The sequence below is a fragment of the Alligator sinensis genome, unplaced genomic scaffold, assembly GCF_000455745.1.
Source record: "Alligator sinensis unplaced genomic scaffold, ASM45574v1 scaffold1603_1, whole genome shotgun sequence".
Taxonomy (NCBI): domain Eukaryota; kingdom Metazoa; phylum Chordata; order Crocodylia; family Alligatoridae; genus Alligator; species Alligator sinensis.
In genome coordinates this window covers 116,491-136,264 of record NW_005843087.1, presented here as the reverse complement: position 1 = coordinate 136,264, position 19,774 = coordinate 116,491, and the positions used below count along the sequence as shown (strand labels likewise).

At 51.8% G+C, this 19,774-nt stretch overlaps 1 protein-coding gene across 1 annotated transcript in view; it reads left to right on the top strand.

Moving 5' to 3' along the window:
- The window catches only part of EPHX2 (epoxide hydrolase 2), a 66,073-nt gene that overhangs the window by 39,438 nt on the left and 6,861 nt on the right, over positions 1 to 19,774 (top strand). The window contains exons 10-13 of the mRNA XM_025193676.1: positions 4,029 to 4,114; positions 6,710 to 6,821; positions 14,375 to 14,449; positions 18,617 to 18,662. Of these exons, the coding sequence (XP_025049461.1) occupies positions 4,029 to 4,114; positions 6,710 to 6,821; positions 14,375 to 14,449; positions 18,617 to 18,662 (319 nt within the window). The remainder of the gene's footprint in view (positions 1 to 4,028; positions 4,115 to 6,709; positions 6,822 to 14,374; positions 14,450 to 18,616; positions 18,663 to 19,774) is intronic.

The window sequence follows — 19,774 nt, the reverse complement described above, 5'->3', positions numbered from 1 at the left end:
CAGTGCTCCAATTGGAGCTTGACCAATACTGCGTAGAGGGGAAGTATTACCCCCCTGGACCTGTTTGTCATGCACCTGCTAGTGCACGATGAAGTGCAATTAGCTTTACTGATTGCTTCGTCGCATTGACGACTCATGTTCATCTTAGAGTCAGTAATGGCTCTGAGATCCCTTTCCACTGCTGTGCTGCTGAAAGGGTCATCCCCCAGCCTGTAAGTGTGTTGGTGATTCCTTCTCCCTAGGTGCAGCACCTTGCACTTGTCCTTACTGAGCTTCATCCTGTTCTGTTCCACCCACTCTTCTAACCTGTCCAGATCCACCTGGATTCGTTCCCTATCCTCTAGTGTGTTAAATTTACCCCATAATTTGATATCATCTGCGAATCTGGGCAGAGTGCTTTCCACGCCCTTATCCAAGTCACCGATTAAGACATTGAATAGCACTGGTCCAAGGACCGAGCCTTCTGGGACTCCAGGTTGATACCAGCCCATCCACACCGCTCTCTGGGTGCAACCCCTAAGCCAATTTGCCACCCACCTGACTATGTAATCATCTATGTCCCAGCCACTCAGTTTATCTGTGTGAATATAATGAGATACCGTGTCGAAGGCGTTCTTAAAATCCACGTAGATGACTTCCACCATGATTCCTGTGTCTTAGCATTTTATGACCTGGTCATATAAAGAAATGAGGTTAGTCAGGTAGAATCTACTTGCTATGAACCTATGCTGTTTGCCCTTTAGCATTGCTTTCCCCTCTGGACTCCCACAAATGTAATCCTTAATTTTTTTCAAAGGTCTTCCTGAGGATAGAGGTGAGATTAGTCAGTCTGTAGTTACCCGGATCCTCCTTCCTCCCCTTCTTGAAAATAGGGGCCACATTGGCCCTTTTCCAGTCCTCTGGGACCTGACCTGAGCACCATGAATGCTCGAAGAGCCGTGCCAGCAGCTCTGCTATGACGCTGGCCAATTCCTTCAGCACCCTTGGATGAAGATCACCCGGGCCCGCTGATTTGAACACATCCAGCCCCTCCAAGTGTCTCTTCACTAAATCAGTGCTAATGGTTGGTGGGCTGGTTTCCCTTTTGTGCCTGTCTGTGATTCAATTGGGAGATTTGTCTTGCTCTGAATCCAGGAATAATGAAGCAAAAAATTCATTGAAGAGCTCAGCTTTGTCCCCTCTATATTTTCATAGTTGTTAGGGTCGGAAATCACCCTATCTGTCACGAATTGCCCTAGTTTGTCCCGTAGGGGTCCTATGCTACCCTGCACCTTCTTTTTGCTCCCTATATACCTGAAGAATGACTTTTTGTTGTCTTTAACATTTAAGTCCCCCAATTCGTGCCCTTGTTGCCCCCTTGTCCTGATGCCCATCCGGCCCCTTAGTACATACGTGGGCTGTTCCAGCATATAGCTTGTGGCTTATTGATCCTAGGTTCTCTCTGTTGTCTGCATCCCTGTCCCCCAATTAACCTAGTTTAAAGCCCTGCGTAGGAGATCAGCTAACCTGTAAGAGAACAGACTCTTGCCTTTTGAAGAAAAATGAAGACCATCATGTCAATTCAGTTCAAGGGTGGGTCTATTTCATACCTGGTCACTGACATGTGACTTCCATGCCAGCTTTGAAAATGGCCACTGGGAAAACGGTCACTAAAATGTGGCACATCCTGGGGTGGCGAGCAGCTGGAGCCGGCAGTGGTGGCAAAGTCGGCAGCTCAAGGCAGCAGCGGTGCGTGGCAGCCGCAACGGGTCCTATACAGCACTGACCATGGGGTGGTTGCCCCGATTCGCACCCACCTAGGGGCGGCCTCGATGAGGACAGCTCTATAGGAGATAGTCAGAAGGCTCAAGTGAAAGCAGGCACTATCCAAGCTTCATGCACACATTCAGATAATCTGGGAAGATTCTCCCAGGCTTGCTCTCCTGGTATAGAAACCTTACTTGGAGCTGCACGTACAGATATGCAAATGCTGAGGCTTTAAAGAGGGGAGAGCTTGCAGTGCTGATGCTGCTTTGCGCTCTCCCTTTAGTCTGCCTCGCAACAGGTGGCGGCAGTGCAGAGATCAGACCCAGATGCAGAAACGTTGTGTTTCTCTTCTGAGGGAAGCCACAGCATGTACAGACATTCACTCTCCCAGGAGAAACTCTCCTGGGAGTGCTTTAACTCTGGTTGCTCCCAGGTTATTTGTCTGCTGGAGTGGCCATTTTTATTCTGGGAGAAAAACCCTGAACATCTGTACACTCATGGTTTCTCCTGGGAGAGCAGTGACTCTCCCAGGAGAAACTGAATGTCTGTGTGAGACTCTAGATAGGTCTTCTCCCAACTCCTGTACTTATAAATCATGCTAATTACGACTGCTTTACAGTGATAGCCATGAACAGACCAGGGGATAGACCCTGTGCCCTGACACTGTCTTGCTAAGGTTTCAGCAACACCTTGGAGGCCTCACCTTCTAGCAGGCCTCTTTCCTTAGTTTTAATAAAGTCTCCGCTTCCAATCAAGTTACCCCTTTCCTCCCCATTCCTGGAAGCTAGCACCAGGCTGGGTTGAGCTGCCAGAACTGTGATGAGAAGGGATTTTTGAGGCCTTTGAAAATTGCACCTGGAGAATATACTAATTGACACATCTCCCAGGAATAGAGGAAGGTTTAAAGGGAGGTTCAACTTGGTGAAAGTGGTGAAATAGGGTACAGCTCCATGGGTCCCTGGGTGGTGGCTGGCAATTGGTTTTCTTATACAGTCATTCGAATCTGATTAGTTTCTTTTGTTATCCAGTGTGTATAAAAGATGAAACTGTCCTAGCACACTTCAGACACGAAACCCCTGCATGTTTTCCTTCTGGCAGCTGGTCTAATCAGCCAACTAACATTGCAGGCTCTCTGGTCATGCCTGCCAGTCACTTCCTTAGGTTTAATAAGTACTATGTGCAAGAAACCAGAGACCAAGTCAAACCATGCGGGGCTGGGACCCGGCCTGCCGAGCTATTTGCCACAGTATCTGGCTAGCGCATCATGCGTCTCTTCTGCATCAGGTCCTTGCCTTGAGACTTCCCAGCTCCCTCAGAGCTGTTGACTTCCTTTCTCAGAGGCAGCAAAACTCAAGCGAGCAGCTAATTGAGCTGCAGTTGTCATCCCTGCCATCAGCCTGCCCATGAATGGGTGAGAAGATCGCTTTGTTCCCTCTGTTGTAGCCCCCGGCTCTGAATAAAGCCAAGGCGTTGTGAGTGGAAATTATTTGTAATAGCCTGATACGCTAAATTTAGAGCTCAGAGAATTAAGAGGTCACCAGGAAATTGGTTTACACTCGGTACGTCTACACGTGCACATTTACTGTGCAGTAATTTAAGTTACTGAGCACTAACTGAAAAGTACTGCACAGTACAGGTGCGCGTCTACACACGCACACCTGTACTGCACAGTGATGATGGTGACTTGCACTGACTTGGGCATCAATTTGATACCTGCATGACTCCTAAGGTCCCTTCCAACCCTCATATTCTATGTATATGTATTTGTGTGTAATATATACACCCACATGTGTATATATTTGTGTGTGCAATGTGCACAGATTATATATAGTGTGTGTGTGTACACAGATGCACATGTATACATATAAGTACATACATACATGTATGTATGAAAATATATGCTATCAAGGAGGAGCCAACCTGTGTGTGTGTGTAGGTAATATATAGAGAGAGATTACACACAGCTATGGCTGATCTCCACAGGGTTGGGGAGTGATGGGCACCCCTTTCCCCCACACCTTGCTGTCCAGACCCCTGGGTCTGTGGAGAGCCCTGGGCAGCAGGGGGAAATGGTGCCCAGAAGGTGCTTAGCACCTGTCCTTTGACTGAGAAAATACCCCCACTTCTCCTTCCCCATTCATTCCTCCGTGTCCCTCGCCTTGGCTCAGCTTCTAGGGGGCTTCCAGCGCACCTTCCTGAGGCTGCTTCATGTGTTTGGTGGCTGCACAGACCTCGCAGCTCTGCTCTGCCGACCCACTCACAGGTCCTCTGTTTTTCTGCAGGGCATTTTCCAGGCCGTGTTCATTGGCCACGACTGGGGTGGCAGTGTGGTGTGGAACATGTCTCTCTTCTACCCGGAGCGAGTGAAGTAAGTCTTTTTGTGATCTCTCACCTAGTCATTAGCCTTGGAGGGAGTTCAGGAGCTCTCTGACCCACCCCCGTTCCTGCCCCGTCCACCCCTAATCGCTCCTGAAACAGGATAATTTTGGAACATATTGCTAAGGAAATGTCCCAGGTCCCGGCTATCACGATCAGTTTTTTGCTCGGTTAAGTCTCATTGGCCCAGCTAACATTGAATTTTGAAAATATTATTTGAAATGCATTTTTTCAGCCTGAAAAATGACTCTTGCCATCTTACTCACCAGTTCTGTCCCCCCCCTGTTTCCCGTGCCTCAGTTGTTCTGACTCTCGAGGGATAAAAGGGATTTTGGTGACTGGTGGCTGTGCAGAAGTGACACAGATTTTTTGTCTCTCTGAGTGGCTTCCTGTTAAATAACTACTGCTTTGCTAAGGAAATGCATGAGCGTTGTCTGAATACTGTCCTACTAGTTTCTTTGACAAAGAAATGTATTTAGTCTGGTGCCACTTGATGAATTTGATGTCAGTCCGTTGCTTGCTCCTGGCTAGACCTCTAGACCAGTACATGCCCGAGCTGCATCCAGCCCGTGGAGCAGAGTCCTCTGGCCTGATAGGGGTCCAAAAAGTTGGTGATACAGGGGAAGTAGCAGTGTTTATTGCCTTGACTCCAGGAGATAATTAATGCATCCACTGCTTCCCTGATGCTAAATTTTTGGACCCCCGGGGAGGCTGAACGACACGGCCCCGTGTGCCACATTGAGCTGGATCTAATGGTTCACAGGCCAGATCCAGCACGTAGGGTTGGTTTGTGCACCATGTCTAGCCCATGGACTGGATGCACCCCGCTCCTCCAGCCCACACCCAGGGAAGGTTGAGCACCCTTTTAAGCATCAGCTTTTTGGAGCAGAGCTGTGCTAGGTGATGCTGATGCTGGGGAAAGCTGGCCAGCTGTGAAGGCAGGCTTGCTATTTAGGCATAAGTATGGTGCAAACATTGTAATAAGCTGCCTCTTTGCATTATCCTGCGCGTCTGCTCTACTATCTCTCCTGGATACGCTAATGGGCTCCTTTCCACTTCTGACCCTCCATTAACGCTCTGCGTCAGAGACGTTTTTCTTGAGGCTACGGCTGGTCCTGCTGAGGTGGGGGCGCTGCCTGCCGAGCTGGCAGGGGAAAGCGAGGAAGGCGGTAGTAGATGCTGAGGGCTTGCTGATGTTACTGCAGCATGTGGGAGTCCTAAGCAAGGACCAGGCAGCTTGGTGAGAGGGCAGGGTGTAAGGAACATATTAGAGGCCTTGGCATAAGTGCCTCCATCTTGTAGACATCCTCCATTATATAAAGACTGGAACTAACTTTGGGTAACCTTGTAGAGAAATAGGTTTGCAAGGCCAGCGTCCATGTTTTTACTGATGTAAATACTGATTTAGGGGTTCACAGAAAGCAACTGAAACCCATGTCTATAAGGAAGAGCAAGCATTGTTCAGAGCAGTAGCTGAACTAATAACCTCTGAGGCCATCCTAGTTCAAGAGTTGTTAAGAACTTGTCCTAAATTCCCTGCTTTGCTGAGGTGTGGAGGTCTTTATGATCAACCCCTTGCATTGCCATAGACCCGATCAGGTTGTAGGTAGATGCATGTCATTAATGATTGTATGGAAACGATTTGTAAACCCGGGGGAAGTGGGGAATCGTAATCCTGAGCTGTGAAAGAACAGAGCAAGAGCCCGGCCTACACCCATCTTCCTAGGTGATAGTATGTCTTTGCATTTCCATTGCCTGGTCCGAATGCTAGTCACGCTCATGTTTAGCTCGCCAGTGAAGTGATGCTCTTGAGAAGAGACAAGTGCAGTCTCTCTTTATTCTGACAAAGTCATCTCCCTTTGTCCCAGTTTGGGGGTACAAGACTTCCCGTCCCAGAGGGGCACAGTTTTGGCAATCTAACACATGGATAATGGAGCCTGGGACCCTCAGCTGAGTACAAGTAGGTAGGAGCTAACCTTTAGTTAGTGCTGGGATGACCAGGTGAGAATGTGCCCTTGCAGATGAAGACAAATAGCTTATACTCCTGGAGGGATGAAACAACTGGAGTCCTGGGCTGGTACAATGCGCTTTGCAGCAGATTTGCTTTGTTGGTGACCAGTTTGGGTCTGGGGCTCTTTCTTCCAGTCCTCCCCCTCCCTGGGAAGCAGCACCCCCCAACAGGAAATGACCTGGACACATCCATGTGCCGATTGAGTGTTGCTCTGTTTAGGCCAACTTGGCTCTGGTGTTTCTCCCGTCTGAGAGCCCAGCTCATGTGCTCTCTGTGCCCCATGCGCACAGCAGTCTTCACTCACTGCCCGGCTCCTTGCTGCCATCCCAGCACAGAGGGCAGCTCTGCTGGCTTTTTAAAGGACAAACCTACCCCCCCCCCTCAATTAAGAAAAAAGGGTTATAAATTCCAGATACGATGCTCAGGTGCAACAGCTAGAAACACCTGCTTCTCCTTTCCCTGCTTCTGCTCTGCTTTCCTCTGCATGTACCTGCTGCTCCAGCTCCAGCATGCAGATTCCCAGGCTGAGTGAAGTCTGTGATGCCTCTGCCCCAATCCCTATTTCCTGCGTTACAGAGCCGTGGCTTCGCTGAACACTCCCTACAGACCTGCAAACCCCAACGTGGATATCATGGAGGCCATCAAAGCCCGTCCAGTCTTTGATTACCAGCTCTTTTTCCAGAAGCCGGTGAGTACAGACAAATGATTCTTCTGCCAAGTGTGCTGGTTGGGCTCTATTCATTTCTCTGACCGTACCAGGTGGTTGGAGGTTTGCAGAGGGGGGCAGTCCTAATTTTTAATTTAAGAAAATAGTTTTAAAAGTTTGGTGAACGGAAGCTGTGTTAAAGTAACGGAGTTTGGTGATGTGAATGGCATGAAGATTTTACGCCAGCTGAAGACCCAACTTCTAGTCTCGTGGGTGGAGCAGAAAGGTGAGGACCTGCTTGCACGGTGCAATGTTTATGGGCGTCTCCATTGGAAATGCCCATGCCTTGATTTACAGTTTACCACTGATGCTGGGGCTTATACTGGCTGGTAGGCTGCCTCCAACAGAGGACTCCAATAGAAGAGGACTGGCCCCAAGGATCATCATCTAATAATGGAAGAAGCCACAGGGCTTCCTCAAGGATCCTGAATTCAGGAGCTTGCTCGTGAGCTTTTGGAGACCCTCCCAAGTAGCTAGTTCTTGCTATCACTTCTGAAGCCATTGGGGCTTTTGCTGGAACGTGCTATGCAGGCATTACAGCTTACAAAGCATCACTGGGTTTTAAGGGGGGTTGTGTATATGCAGCAACAGTCTTGGACATAGGCAGCGGTCACAAATGGAGGTGACCGGCATGGACTGTGATGGTGACAAGGCCAAGAGGCTAGGAAAGGGTTTTGATGGCCTTTTGGAGCGCAGGCAAGGCCTGGAAAGCTTGAGAGGCTGTGACAGAGGAGCAAATGCAGGCTGGGCTAAGCAAGGATTGTCTTGCTAAGGTTTTTCTATGCCCTCATCCATCTTCTGGTCCAGTGCAGCTGGTAGGCACCCTGTTGTGGCAGTCATGACATGTACGTTATGATGCCCATGACAAATGTGTTGCATTTATTTCCTGGCTGCTAGGCCAGACTTCAACAAGGGCAGGTGCACCGCACCATGGTAAGCATTATCTAGCCCCTGGTCTTCAGTGTGGGGCTGTGAACAGGTCTGACCAGGCAGGGATGGGGACTGTGCTCTTACTCAGTCACCTCTTTGCAAGTGTGGCTGTACAAATCATTGCACCTCGCAGCAGGGGCGACCAGTCGGGCTGAGTTGGTTGAGGGTCTCCATGTCTTTTAGACCCTAGGAGGGAGTACACGAGAAGCACAAATACTGTGTTTGGAGCTGCACTTAGTCACGGCCCGCTGGTGGGAGCAGAATGAACTGCTTTTGACAGGGGGCATATGGAGAACGCAGTGCAAGGATGCTTGATTTTCAGCCGAAGCGATGCTCTCGTGGCCTGGGGACAGAGCACAGGACCATGCCAGAGTACGTCTCTGCTTTCTGGAGACAGGAGGCCGAACATGAGAAGCACAAATACTGTTTGGAGCATAGCATAGTGTCACGGCGGGGTCCTCGCGGAGGGCCGTGTGCTCCTTAAGGTCCCTCGCTCCGTGTCAGGCCGGCCCAAGGCACCCTCTAATTCCCGCTGGTGGGAGCAGAATGAACTGCTTTTGACAGGGGGCATATGGAGAACGCAGTGCAAGGATGCTTGATTTTCAGCCGAAGCGATGCTCTCGTGGCCTGGGGACAGAGCACAGGACCATGCCAGAGTACGTCTCTGCTTTCTGGAGACAGGAGGCCGAACATGAGAAGCACAAATACTGTTTGGAGCATAGCATAGCTCCAAACACAGCTAGGGGTCAGCTAGACAGCTGTTTGCCCACGTCTGTTGCACGCTTCTTGCCTCTACTATAATACCTTCCATCGTGGGATAAATGAAGAAGTAGAATAGTGTAACCTGGCACTAATGGCCTGGCATGTGCAAGACCCATGTCTAGTGGTTTTTCAACCTTGTTGGACTCAAGGCACCTCTGCAAAAATGCCAGCTCTGAGCTTCCACTCTTTTTTTTTTTTTTTGACTGCAGAAAAATTCTAGTGCAATTTTGCTGTTGCAAAGGCCCTGGCCAGCCCCGAGCAGGACAGGAGGGTTTGGGCATGGTAGATTCCTATGGGAAATCTCTGGATTTACTTTGTGAATCATGTACAGGTGTCTGTACACCTAACAGTGCTGGTAGTGTTCAGCATCCCATTGCATCCTTCAGGGGATTTCGTTGCACCCCCAGATGCTGCAGCCTCCTGGCTGAGAATCCTGCCTTCATCCATGCTCTGCTTTCCCGTTTGACCCCCGAATCCCCCATAGACAAATGACCTCCTTCCCTGATTGTAACGGGGGTACCAGCACTGCCTGCCCTCCCTCACGGGCTCTGAGACCGCTCATTACATTCCTGGTCTGGCACAGACTTGCCCTGTTGTCTTGGCTTAGTCAGGTCACAGTTGCCTCAGTTTACCCATTTCTAAAAGAAACAGGGATACCGATTGCATTTTGTATGGAAAGCACTTTTTTTCCCCATCATCTGCTGGCCAGCTGTGGCTTGGTGGCCCCATCCTGCCTGCCTTGCCTGAGTTTTGAGTCAAAAGCCTAATAGTGGAGTTGCAGCATGTGCTTAATCAATTGTTTTGAGCTTTCTGCTTAGTTTCCTAGTGAGCTGGGATCTATACAGTGGACCAAGTCTGCATTTGTCCCATGGGGAGTTGGCATAAGACTTGGTAGTGATAGAAACTGCTGAAGTGTGTTCTGTTGGAGCTTTTGCTGGCACCGCTCTGCCTGTCCTGTGAATGTGTTTGGGTCCCTGTGGGCATTTGCAGATCAACAGTCTTTAGCATCAGTGTCAAGCTGTGTCCACACACTTGCCATAAACCCACCTGGGGTTGCACAGATGTGAGCAGGCCTTGGCATGTCACGGCTCCGGACTGGCCACCTGTTCTTCATCACTGGACTGGGCAGCGAATTATTAATAATTGGTTGCTAATGGGAAGTGCATGGTAGCACGGTGTCCAGGCAGAGAGATGGAAATGGTCGGGTCTTCCGACACAAAGCGGTGTGTTGGTTGGGCTTCGTGCACCCCAGCTGTTCCCCTCCCAAGATTTGCCTACAGTGCACCCATCAGACTGAATCATGCGGTGGTGTTGCAGCGTGCATGCTGGGATGAGACCTGAAGCCTGCGAGGGCTTGAATCTGGACCATGGTGGGAGTTGTGTTGGTGGGACGATGTGCGGGAAGCAGAGGGGGAAGGAACAATTTCAGTCTCTAGGGCTGTCTTGCCTGCAGCAATGCTATATCAGAGCATCTGATGGAGGGGCCTGTGGCTCAGAAAAGCTTATGCATCACTGATTCAGGATATAAGGTGCACTTCTACCCTGCCTTCTGCCTGGCTTCAGCCTAACACAACTAAGTGCCTCTCTAATCACTGACACAGACAGGCTGGGCCCAGAAAGCATCGCTCTGTGAACATCTCCCTTTGATCCGGTGCTTTGCTCTTTGGGTTGAAGCTGGTCACTCCCGTTCCCTTGGGGCTGATTCTTCATCTCCCTTCATTGAAGATAGCTAAGGGCATCCTGGGCTGCATTGGTAGGAGTGATGTCAGCAGATGGAGGACAGTGATGCTTCCCCTCTATTCAGCACTGGGGAGGCCACATCTGGAGTCCTGTGTCCAGCTGTGGGCCCCCCCACTACAGAAAGGATGTGGACACATTGGAGAGAGTCCAGTGGAGGGCAATGAAAATGGCTGTGGGGCTGGGGGACAGGACTGGTGAGAAGAGGCTGAGGGAACTGGGCTGATTGAGTCTGCAGAAGAGAAGACCGAGGGGGATTGAATAGCAGCCTTCACCTCCCTGCAGGGGGGCTGCAAAGAGGATGGAGCTGGGCTGGTCTCAGTGGGGGCAGATGACAGGACAAGGAGCAATGGGCTCAAGCTGCAGCAAGGGAAGTTGAGGTTGGATATTAGGAAAAACTTTCCCACGAGGAGGGTGGTGAAGCACTGGACGAGGCTTCCCAGAGAGGTGGTGCAGTCTCCATCCTTGGAGGTGTTGAAGACCCGGGTAGACAAAGCCTTGTCTGGGATGATGCAGTTGGGGCTGGTCCTGCTTGGAGCAGGGGGTTGGACTAGATGTGACTTCCTGAGGTCCCTGCAACCCTCATTTTCTATGATTCTGTGATTCTCCTGGTCTGTCTTCTCTCTCCTTGTACCTGCTTCGCAGGCCTGGGTTCCCTCCTGGCATCCCTGGGTGCAGTGCCCGGCTCTCTCATTCTCCTATGCTGGACCTCCCTCTCCTGCTGGGGGTGGATCCTTACTCCCCATCTCCCTGGGGTGTCCCTAAAGAAGCATTTAAGCTCCTTCCCTGCCTTGTTCCAGGCTCTTGCAGCTCCTCATTCCTTCCAGCTCCCAGCGACTGCAGGAAAAATCACTATTTCCCAGCATTTCTTGGAGTGTGGTTTGCCAGTGGTTGCTGGGATAGGGAGCCAGGGCTCTTGGGTTTGGTCCCGGGCTCTGCTGCTAAATCCAGGTGCGAAAACACATGAAACCATCCTACTGCTTCAAAGGCGGCGATGCGCATACCGCCCAAATGGTTTCATCTGTCCTCTCTTTCCCGTGTTACATGGAAGCCAAACTGCAGTGAATTACGATGCATTTCATTTTGGGGGTAAATCACTGAAGCTGTGACAGATGTAACAGGGAATACCTCCACTGATGCATGCTCAAAAGTGGCAAGTATGTTCCTCTAAAGCAATGTGGTCGGTCTCTGCTCCCTCACTTGGGCAAGGTCCTCAACCTCTTCGTGCCTTGGTTTCCCTGGCTAAAAACGTGAGGATAGCACCCTGCTTTCCTATCGCGGCATGGAGGCATTTCCCCCACCAAAGCTTGCAGTTCACAATGCCCCTTGCAGGAGGTGCTGAAGTAGCCACGCAGGCCACCCCCCGGGCCACGTCCCCTATGCCTGGCACGTGCTGCAGCCATCCTTAAGGCCCTGAGCACGCGTGACGGGCAAGATTGATCTCCCTGCGCCGCGCCGTGGTACGCAGGCTGCTCGCATGCCGCTCACTTCCGAACAGCTGGAGCGTTAGAGCCTGTCGCTTGCTATTTATCCACGCTCTGCGCTGACGAGCGGTTGTGTTGTGCAGAGCCAAACGGACCTCCTGGCAGGCCCTACCTCGGTGGGGTTATTCAGGTGCTTGCAGTCTGAGCCCTCAGTGTTGGTGCATTGGGGAAGGGGCCAGTCTCCGGCAGGGTGAGAGGTGCCCCAGCCCTGCACGGCGTTGCTGAAAAGCAGCGCTGCCTTGGTGGCAGGGCTGAAGCCCCTTTCTTCTGAGCCCTTGGCTCTATGCCAGACCCCCTTGCACACACGAGTGCGAGCCCCCGCTTTAATGACACGCTGGGGGAAAGGACTTCCTCGTGTTGGTTTTAAACTGACTGCCTACTTGTTTCATTTTGTGACTCCCTAGTTCTTGCATGGTAAGAGACAGTCAATAATACACCCCTCTTGAATTTTTCTTCACCATTTAGTATGTTGTAAACCCTTCTCCGGTCCCCCCTCAAGCATCTCTTTTCTACACTGAACAGGCCTGGCCTCTTCAGCCTCTCCTCATATAGAAGCCACCTCCGTATGGATAATCATCTTTTTTGCCCTTCTCTGGACCTTCTCTAGTTCTTCCATATCTTTTTTTGAGTTGTGGGATCCAGCCTTGTTTTCACCTTGCCAAATGCCCAGGGCTCCTTGGGTCTGCCCAGCATGGACAGGAGGAGAGAGAAACCCTCCCTCCATCCCTGTAAATCCTTCTTCCCCCCCATCTTCGAACCACTGCACATCCCAGTATTCCCACTGGGCTTGCTGGGAGAGAGACCTTGTGGCTCGAAGCTGGTGTCTGCTGGCCTGGTACGTTGTCAGCGCCAGTGGAGCAGCTCAATGCAGCAAGATAATTGCCCAGTGCTGAACTAATTCATCTTTTCCTTCTCTTTTCTCCTGCGAGCATTCGGCTTCTTCCCAAACAAATTGCTCGTGGAATTGGCGCCTTGTTTTCGCTGATGGCTTGAGACCTCAAAAGCGGAGCCGAAGGGCCAGAGCCATTAGATATATTGCATTGGGGGTCTGCCCAACCAAGAGCCGGCTCAGACAGGCAGTCCCCTGGGTCTGGGACTGACTTCCGGAGGAGGTTGGGACAAGGTGGGTGGATGGCGTTAGGTGATGGATAGGAGCCAGGGTGAGCTTGGACCAGGAGACTTTCACAGCCCTTTCCAGCCCTATGAGTGTAAGATTGCAGCTGCCAGAGGTGTTTGCATTGCTCTGCTCAGTGCCTCTCTGTGATACGATTGAGGCTCAGTCCTCGAGGGTGGGTACATGTGCTACCAGACTGCTTCCCTGCCTGGCTCCTTCGCTGCCACTCTCCTTCTCCTTTCAGGGTTACAGCAGATGACTAGGAGCCAGGACTCCTGGGTTGTTTGGTATGGCTTAACTTCTCTCTCCACCTTGGTTTAACTCTATATCAGGGATGTATTGCCATGCTGCACGGTGGAGATCTTGGGTCAGGGAGCTGCGGAAACACAGAGGAGGGCGGTAGCAGAATTGAACCACCCTCTCAGCCTGGGATATGGATCCTCTAAGGGCACACAAACCCATTACTACAAAGGAATTTACCCTGGATTTTAATCCCTAGTAAATTGATTCCAGAGTAAGGAGCAGACACATGAGCAGTATCTCCCAAGTTAGATGCCCACTATAGGTGCGAGTATAGCACCTAGCCACTAAGGGGGGAGTTAGCCATTTTGCATTGAGCAAACAGCTGTCCCAGGATAAAACACGGACACGTGGTATGGAAGCTACTGAGCACGTCTACATGTGATGCTTTAATGTGCGTTAGCCTAAATTAATTCAGATTAAGGGCGTGTGTCTACATATGTGTGCCCTAATGCACATTAAAAATGGCAGATTTAAGCTATTTGCACTTAAATTTGATCCCTGCAAATGCAGGGATCAAATTTAGGCGCAGATAGTTAAAGCGCATTAATGCACATGTAGACCTGTTAAAGTGCATTAACAATGTGCGTGGGGACTGACTTGGGACCAACTTGAGTCTCAAGTCAGTCCACACGCAACGTTAATGTGCTTTAGCACCTGCACATGTAGGTGCCTGCCTAAACCCGCTTAATGTGCATTAGGCTAATGCTCATTAAATTTAGGCGCTCTTAAATGCACGTGTAGACACACCCAGTGTGTGTTACTCAGGTAGTTTGATCCTGGATTCGAGTGATTTGCTCCATAGTAAAGCGTGTTTGCATGCGTGTCTGCCTCACTCTTATTAGGTAGCAGTCAGTTTACTCCAGAGTAAGCATCTCATGCGTCTGATCCCTGATCGGGTTGGAGGAACACCATCTTCCACGCTGTCTCCATCCTCCCTAACCTGTGTCATGTGCCTGTTTTAGCCAATCACTGCACAGCCAGCTGTCCCTGGCAATACGGGCCAGGTCTCACCAGGTGACCCAGAGATTCAGCAGCTCCATAATCCATTCCCCAAAGCCCTGATCTGTAGGCTTCTTAGACTAAGATGGCTCCATGTTACCCCACTGATGCCTGGCACCGAGAAGACCTCTCTCCACAGAGGCCCATTGGGAATCTTGTTTGCACTGGTTGACTTTAAAGCTGCTGGGTTTTTATTTCCCTCTCAGGGGGTGGCCGAGGCCGAGCTGGAGGAGGACCTGGCCAGGACGTTCAAGACCATGGTGCGGTCCATCAAGAAGGAGGTAGGTCTGGACATGTGGCTGCATAGGGAGGGGTCTGGGGGCAACTTCAACTTCACGGGCAGCAAAGGCAGGGGATCCAGTCCTGACTTTCCTGAGACTAGTCCCTCAGGTTGCATCAGTAGATGGCCTTCTTTGTAGCCAAAGCTTCCCACTTGCAAGCCAAAGGATGAGCAGACAGGCACGGAGGAAGAAGAGACATGGTAATGCTGCTCCCTCTTGTGTCCCCTGGCTGGACGTCCTAAGTATGAAAGTCACTTAAGTGCTGGTGCTGGCGACTTCCTCCATCTCCTTCACCCTCTTTCCCACCTTCCTCTTCTCCCTGCTGCCCTCACCCACCAGTCAGGAGCTGGAAGCTCTGGTGAGACATCTGGATTTACACGATGCTCATTTAATGCTGGAACGTACGTTGCCAACAGTAGGCTTCAGAGTCAGCACGCTAGGAAAATGAAGAGCATCTGCATTCACCCCACTCTTGGGGGTAATATTTTGGGCTCGCTTTGGATGTAGGCAGACAGCAGTGTGTTGGCTTGCATCCATGTCCTGCCCTGATGTTCTCGCTGTCAGCCGCCTGTCCTCATGGATAATGGGGCAGACAATGCCTGGGACATGCATCCCCCCACTGAAACGCTCTTCAAGGGCTTCCTGAGGTCTTTCAGTAGCTCTTCTGCAAGAGCATCATCAATACAAATAACTTCATTAACCTCGAACGGCAGCTCTAAATAGTCACTAGGCACTTCAGGGCAAAACCCTTCTTTCCTGAGTCTAAGAGGCAGCAACTCCGGAGTTACCATTCCAAGGTTGTTGCATTGGGAGGGGGAATATGTTTAAATCCCAGCTCCCTCCCTGCCTGGCCTTGGGTTGCAAGGTCCTTGACTGTTGTGCTCCGTGTTATTGATGGAGACGGGCGGTAAGGCTGTTTACCTAAATCAAGGCACATACAGCCCATCACAGCTGCCCTGTGGGGGTCTCGACCAGCTCCTGGCATCAGTCCCAAGGAGGGCTGGGAATTGGTGCCAGCTCTCGGATCAGGAGCAAAGCAGGGAACATCTCTTTCCTCCTTTGTCCCAGCAGAAAGTAAGGTCCCTCCCAGGCTGGTCCAAGGGAGGATGGAGGGAGGCAGGTCAGCTCCTACATGCACGGCTTGGCTCGGGTGGTCTCTCCGCCACATGCACCGTCCGACGTACCGCAGGCTTGTAAGAGCAGCCTCTGTCCTGAATGCAAAGTGCAGAGCTATGGGCATGTCAGGATCTAAGCTCACGTTGACCGGAGCCAGCTCACTGCCTGCCTGATGCACCCGGGGTAATGGCAGTCCTTACCCCGAAGGTCCTGCCCTTGTTATCTGGCTTGGTCAGAGCAATTTATTTTGTTGCAGTGTCTCAGCTTGGCATGGGGAGCCCTGGCTTTCTAGGACTGAGGCACCCAGCAGATGGCTTTGAAAGAGCATTGAGCCCTGCGTGCTTGGAGCTGCACCTCCTGCCCCGCTCTCATCTGGGTTCGGTGGGTTAGGGAGCTCTGCTTCCCCAGCATGCTTTGGCCATTCGTTGGGCTAGGAGGGGCTGGGTGAGGTACACAAGGTCCGCGGGCCATAGAGGCACCTCGGTGTTAGCTCTGGGGGGTGATCCCCTTGCCCTCTTCTCTGGATACCTGGAGATGACTTAACCTGCGGCTGGAGCTGCTCCACACGCCCTCCTTGCCTGGCTACGCGCCCAGCCATGATCTTCAAGGGAAGTGCACACAGACACAAGGAGGTTTTCTGGGCTCTTGACAGACATGCAGGTGAAGCTGCAATGGGATCTGATGTGGGATCTCTTGCCATGCCGCCCTTGGGTGTTTCTGATGCACTGGGTGTTGTGCCTTGCAATAGACAGTGAGGGTTGGAAGGAGCTCACATCTAGTCCAGCCCCCTGCTCCAAGCAGGACCAGCCCCACCTACATCATCCCAGTCAAGGCTTTGTCTCCCCGGGTCTTCATCACCTCCAAGGATGAAGATGGAGCCCGTTCCAGCAGGAGAGTTTGCAGTGAAGGCTTTGGGGATATCTTGGGTCTCTGTGAACGCAGGGGGCTGGACTTGATGTCCCAGCTGGCACCCTCCAGCCCATGTTCCCCTGAGTTTCAAGAATGGGTCCCCAGCCCCTACATTTCTGTGGGCAGCCTTGCCTGGAGCTCTCGTCATGCCCGTTAAAGACACGAGTGGGACCCATTGAACAGTAACGACATGGGGGAGGAGAAGGAAACAACCTCCTGCCTGATGGGCCTGAACCCCCAGAGGGTCCTGATTGCCCCAGACCCCTTTGGCACCATCTCTCCTCTTTCCCAGAAGCTGCATGTGTGATCTCACAGGCTCCCATGTCCTTTGGACTAATTCTCCTCTTTCGGCAGCTCTTTCATGCTCTGGTACAAGCTGTGAAACCTGTCTTCATTGCCCGAGGCTCTGTTTGCCCCACTGTGCAATTTGCCTTGCTTTGCATGCATGCCAACGAGCTCCCTCGTGGCTGGCTTAGTTTCCAGCTCCATTCCTCAAAGGCCTTGGCTGTTAATAAATGCTGCATTTCCAGGCTGGTTAGGTTCTCATTCAGGTGCAGCTGATGTCTTTAATTGCGAATGGGATCCTGGGGTGGAACAAACCAGCATCTACAGGGAACAGATGTAGGGGGGAGATGGGATAACTGGGAAGAGTCAGAGAGGAGTGGGGCTGGAGAGGACTTTGAGAAGTCATCCAGTCCAACCCCCTGCCCGAGGCGCGGCGCTGGGATTTCCTCTCCCTCCTCAATTCCATGCAGATGGGCTTGACGTCCAACTCCAAACTGGGCCGTAGCCCTGCGATTTTTGTAGGGGGAGAGGGGTGCTAGCAAGGGCAGCATCATCTCCGGCGCTCAGTGCCATAGTCATGTCCATTCCCAGCAAGTTGCAATCAGGCTTATGGCACTGGGGAAATCGCAAGAGGCCTCTTAGATCATTGCACCCATCCAGGTGCCTGTATTGTGCTTCTCCCGTAGGGAGTGCAGTCCCAGCACTGGCCTTCACCGAGTATCCTTTAGACCAGGAGCGCTCAGTGGGCTGGATCCAGCCTGCGAGGCCATGTCATCCAGCCTGAGGGTCCCCCGATAGGTCCAGAACCCTGATGGTGGTGTGAATTGCCATTCCCCTGCTGCCAAATTTCTGAACCCATGGGCCCAAACTCACCGTGCACCACTTCTCCGGGCCGTGGGGCTGGAAGTTTGAGCATCGCTTCTGTGGAGCCATTACTAATGGGGTGGGGACATCTGTCTGCTCCAGTTGGAGGTTTCCGGGTGTATCTTGTTGTGTGCCGAACAGTGTGAACATGGCGCGGTACCCTGCAGCACCCTTGGCAGGATCTCAAGGCACCCCAGGGTGTGGCTGCACCCTGGTTGAGGATCCCTGGTCTAAAGGGATCCACCCCTATTGAGAGGTGTTTGGCAAACCAGTTGGACATCCCTACACCAACGCTGGTGGAGACCAGGGAGGGTCGGACGGGGATGCATCGCTCTAGATACACCCTGTTCATCTGCTCTCTCTCTAAGATGTCTGCTGCCAGTGTCAGAGATGGGGTGCTGGGCTCAATCAGTGGTAATTAATGGTTTTGGCAGGCATGCCATGGACTAAGCCTCCACCCCTCTTTCCTGCAGGCTTATCTAATGGTTTCCCCACTGAAAGGTGCCCCAGCTGAGACCCAGGTTCATCTTTCCATGGCCCTGCAGTGATGGCAATTTTATATGGCAAGCGAGGATCCAAAGCCTTGAATATGGTGGCCCTTGGTCATGACACCTGATGTCTCTCGCAGCAGCATCCTGCCCTTTCCTCCACCCCAAACCCTGCATGGCCAGAGTCTCAAGCCCCCCCTGCCTCCATCCCGGTACCTTCCTCTACTCGCATGCAGTTTTCACATGCTGTGCAGTGGCATGCGTGCCATGGGTTGGCCACCCCTGATCTGGATGGACCATGGGTCTGACCCAGTGTGGCACTGCTTATATTTGTACTCCCTTCCTTGCACCTGTCGTGAACTGTTCTCACATCCCCACCATCTCCCCTTGGCTTCATGCCTCAGTCAGCACCAAAGCGCATCCATCTATCCCATTTTGGGGGCTCTGCGCTGCCCCTTTCCTCTGCCAGGCTGATCTGGGCTAATTAGAGGTGCTTCCCTTTCAGGACTCGTTGCCCGTCCCGCTCGAACTCAACAATGTCCAGCAACGAGGTAAGGCTGTGTCCAGTTTTGGGCCCCCTACTACAGAAAGGATGTGGACACACTGGAGAGAGTCCAGCAGAGGGCAAAGAAAATGGTTGTGGGACTGGGGGACATGACTGGTGAGGAGTGGCTGAGGGAACTGGGCTGGTTTAGTCTGGAGAAGAGAAGACAAGAGGCGGGACTGAAGAGCAGCCTTCACCTCCCTGCAGGGGGGCTGCAAAGAGGATGGAGCTGGACTGGTCTCAGTCAGGGCAGATGACAGGACAAGGAGCAATGGGCTCCAGCTGCAGCAAGGGAAGTTGAGGTTGGATATTAGGAAAAACTTTCTCACTAGGAAGGTGGTGAAACACTAAGACAGGCTCCCCAGAGTGGTGGAGTCTTGAACCTTGGAGGTTTTGAAACCCCAACTAGACAAAGCCTTGTCTGGGATGATGTAGTTGGGGCTGGTCCTGCTCTGAGCAGGGGGTGGAAGAGATGTGACCTCCTGAGGTCCCTTAATTTTCAAATTTAATTTTCTATGACTCCACAGTTCTATGACAACCTGTTAAATGGGTACTTTGCATCCGCTTTTCATCAGTCCCATGGGACGCCCCTGCCCATTATGGGACAGGGAGGTCTGGGTGAGGGCGAGTCCTTGCCCTCCATTGAAGCTGACCCCGTGAAGGAACACCTTGAGAGGCTGGATACCTTCAAGTCAGCCGGCCCGGACGGGTTACACCCCAGGGTGCTCAAGGAGCTGGCGAGCATCGTAGCTCAGCCCCTGGCACAGATCTTCAAGAGCTCTTGGCGCTCTGGTGAAGTGCCCGAAGACTGGAAGAAGGCCAATGTTGTGCCAGTCTTCAAGAAAGGGAGGAAAGTAGATCCAGCAAATTACAGGCCCATCAGCCTGACTTCTATCCTGGGGAAGGTCTTGGAAAAGATTATTAAAGAGGCCATCCTTAACAGACTAGCTGACAGCAATATCCTGAGGGATAGCCAGCATGGGTTTGTTGCGGGTAGGTCTTGCTTGACCAATCTCATTTCCTTCTACGACCAGGTGACCTATCACCTGGACAAGGGAGAAGAGATTGATGTCATATATCTTGACTTCAAAAAAGCCTTTGACCTGGTTTCCCATAATC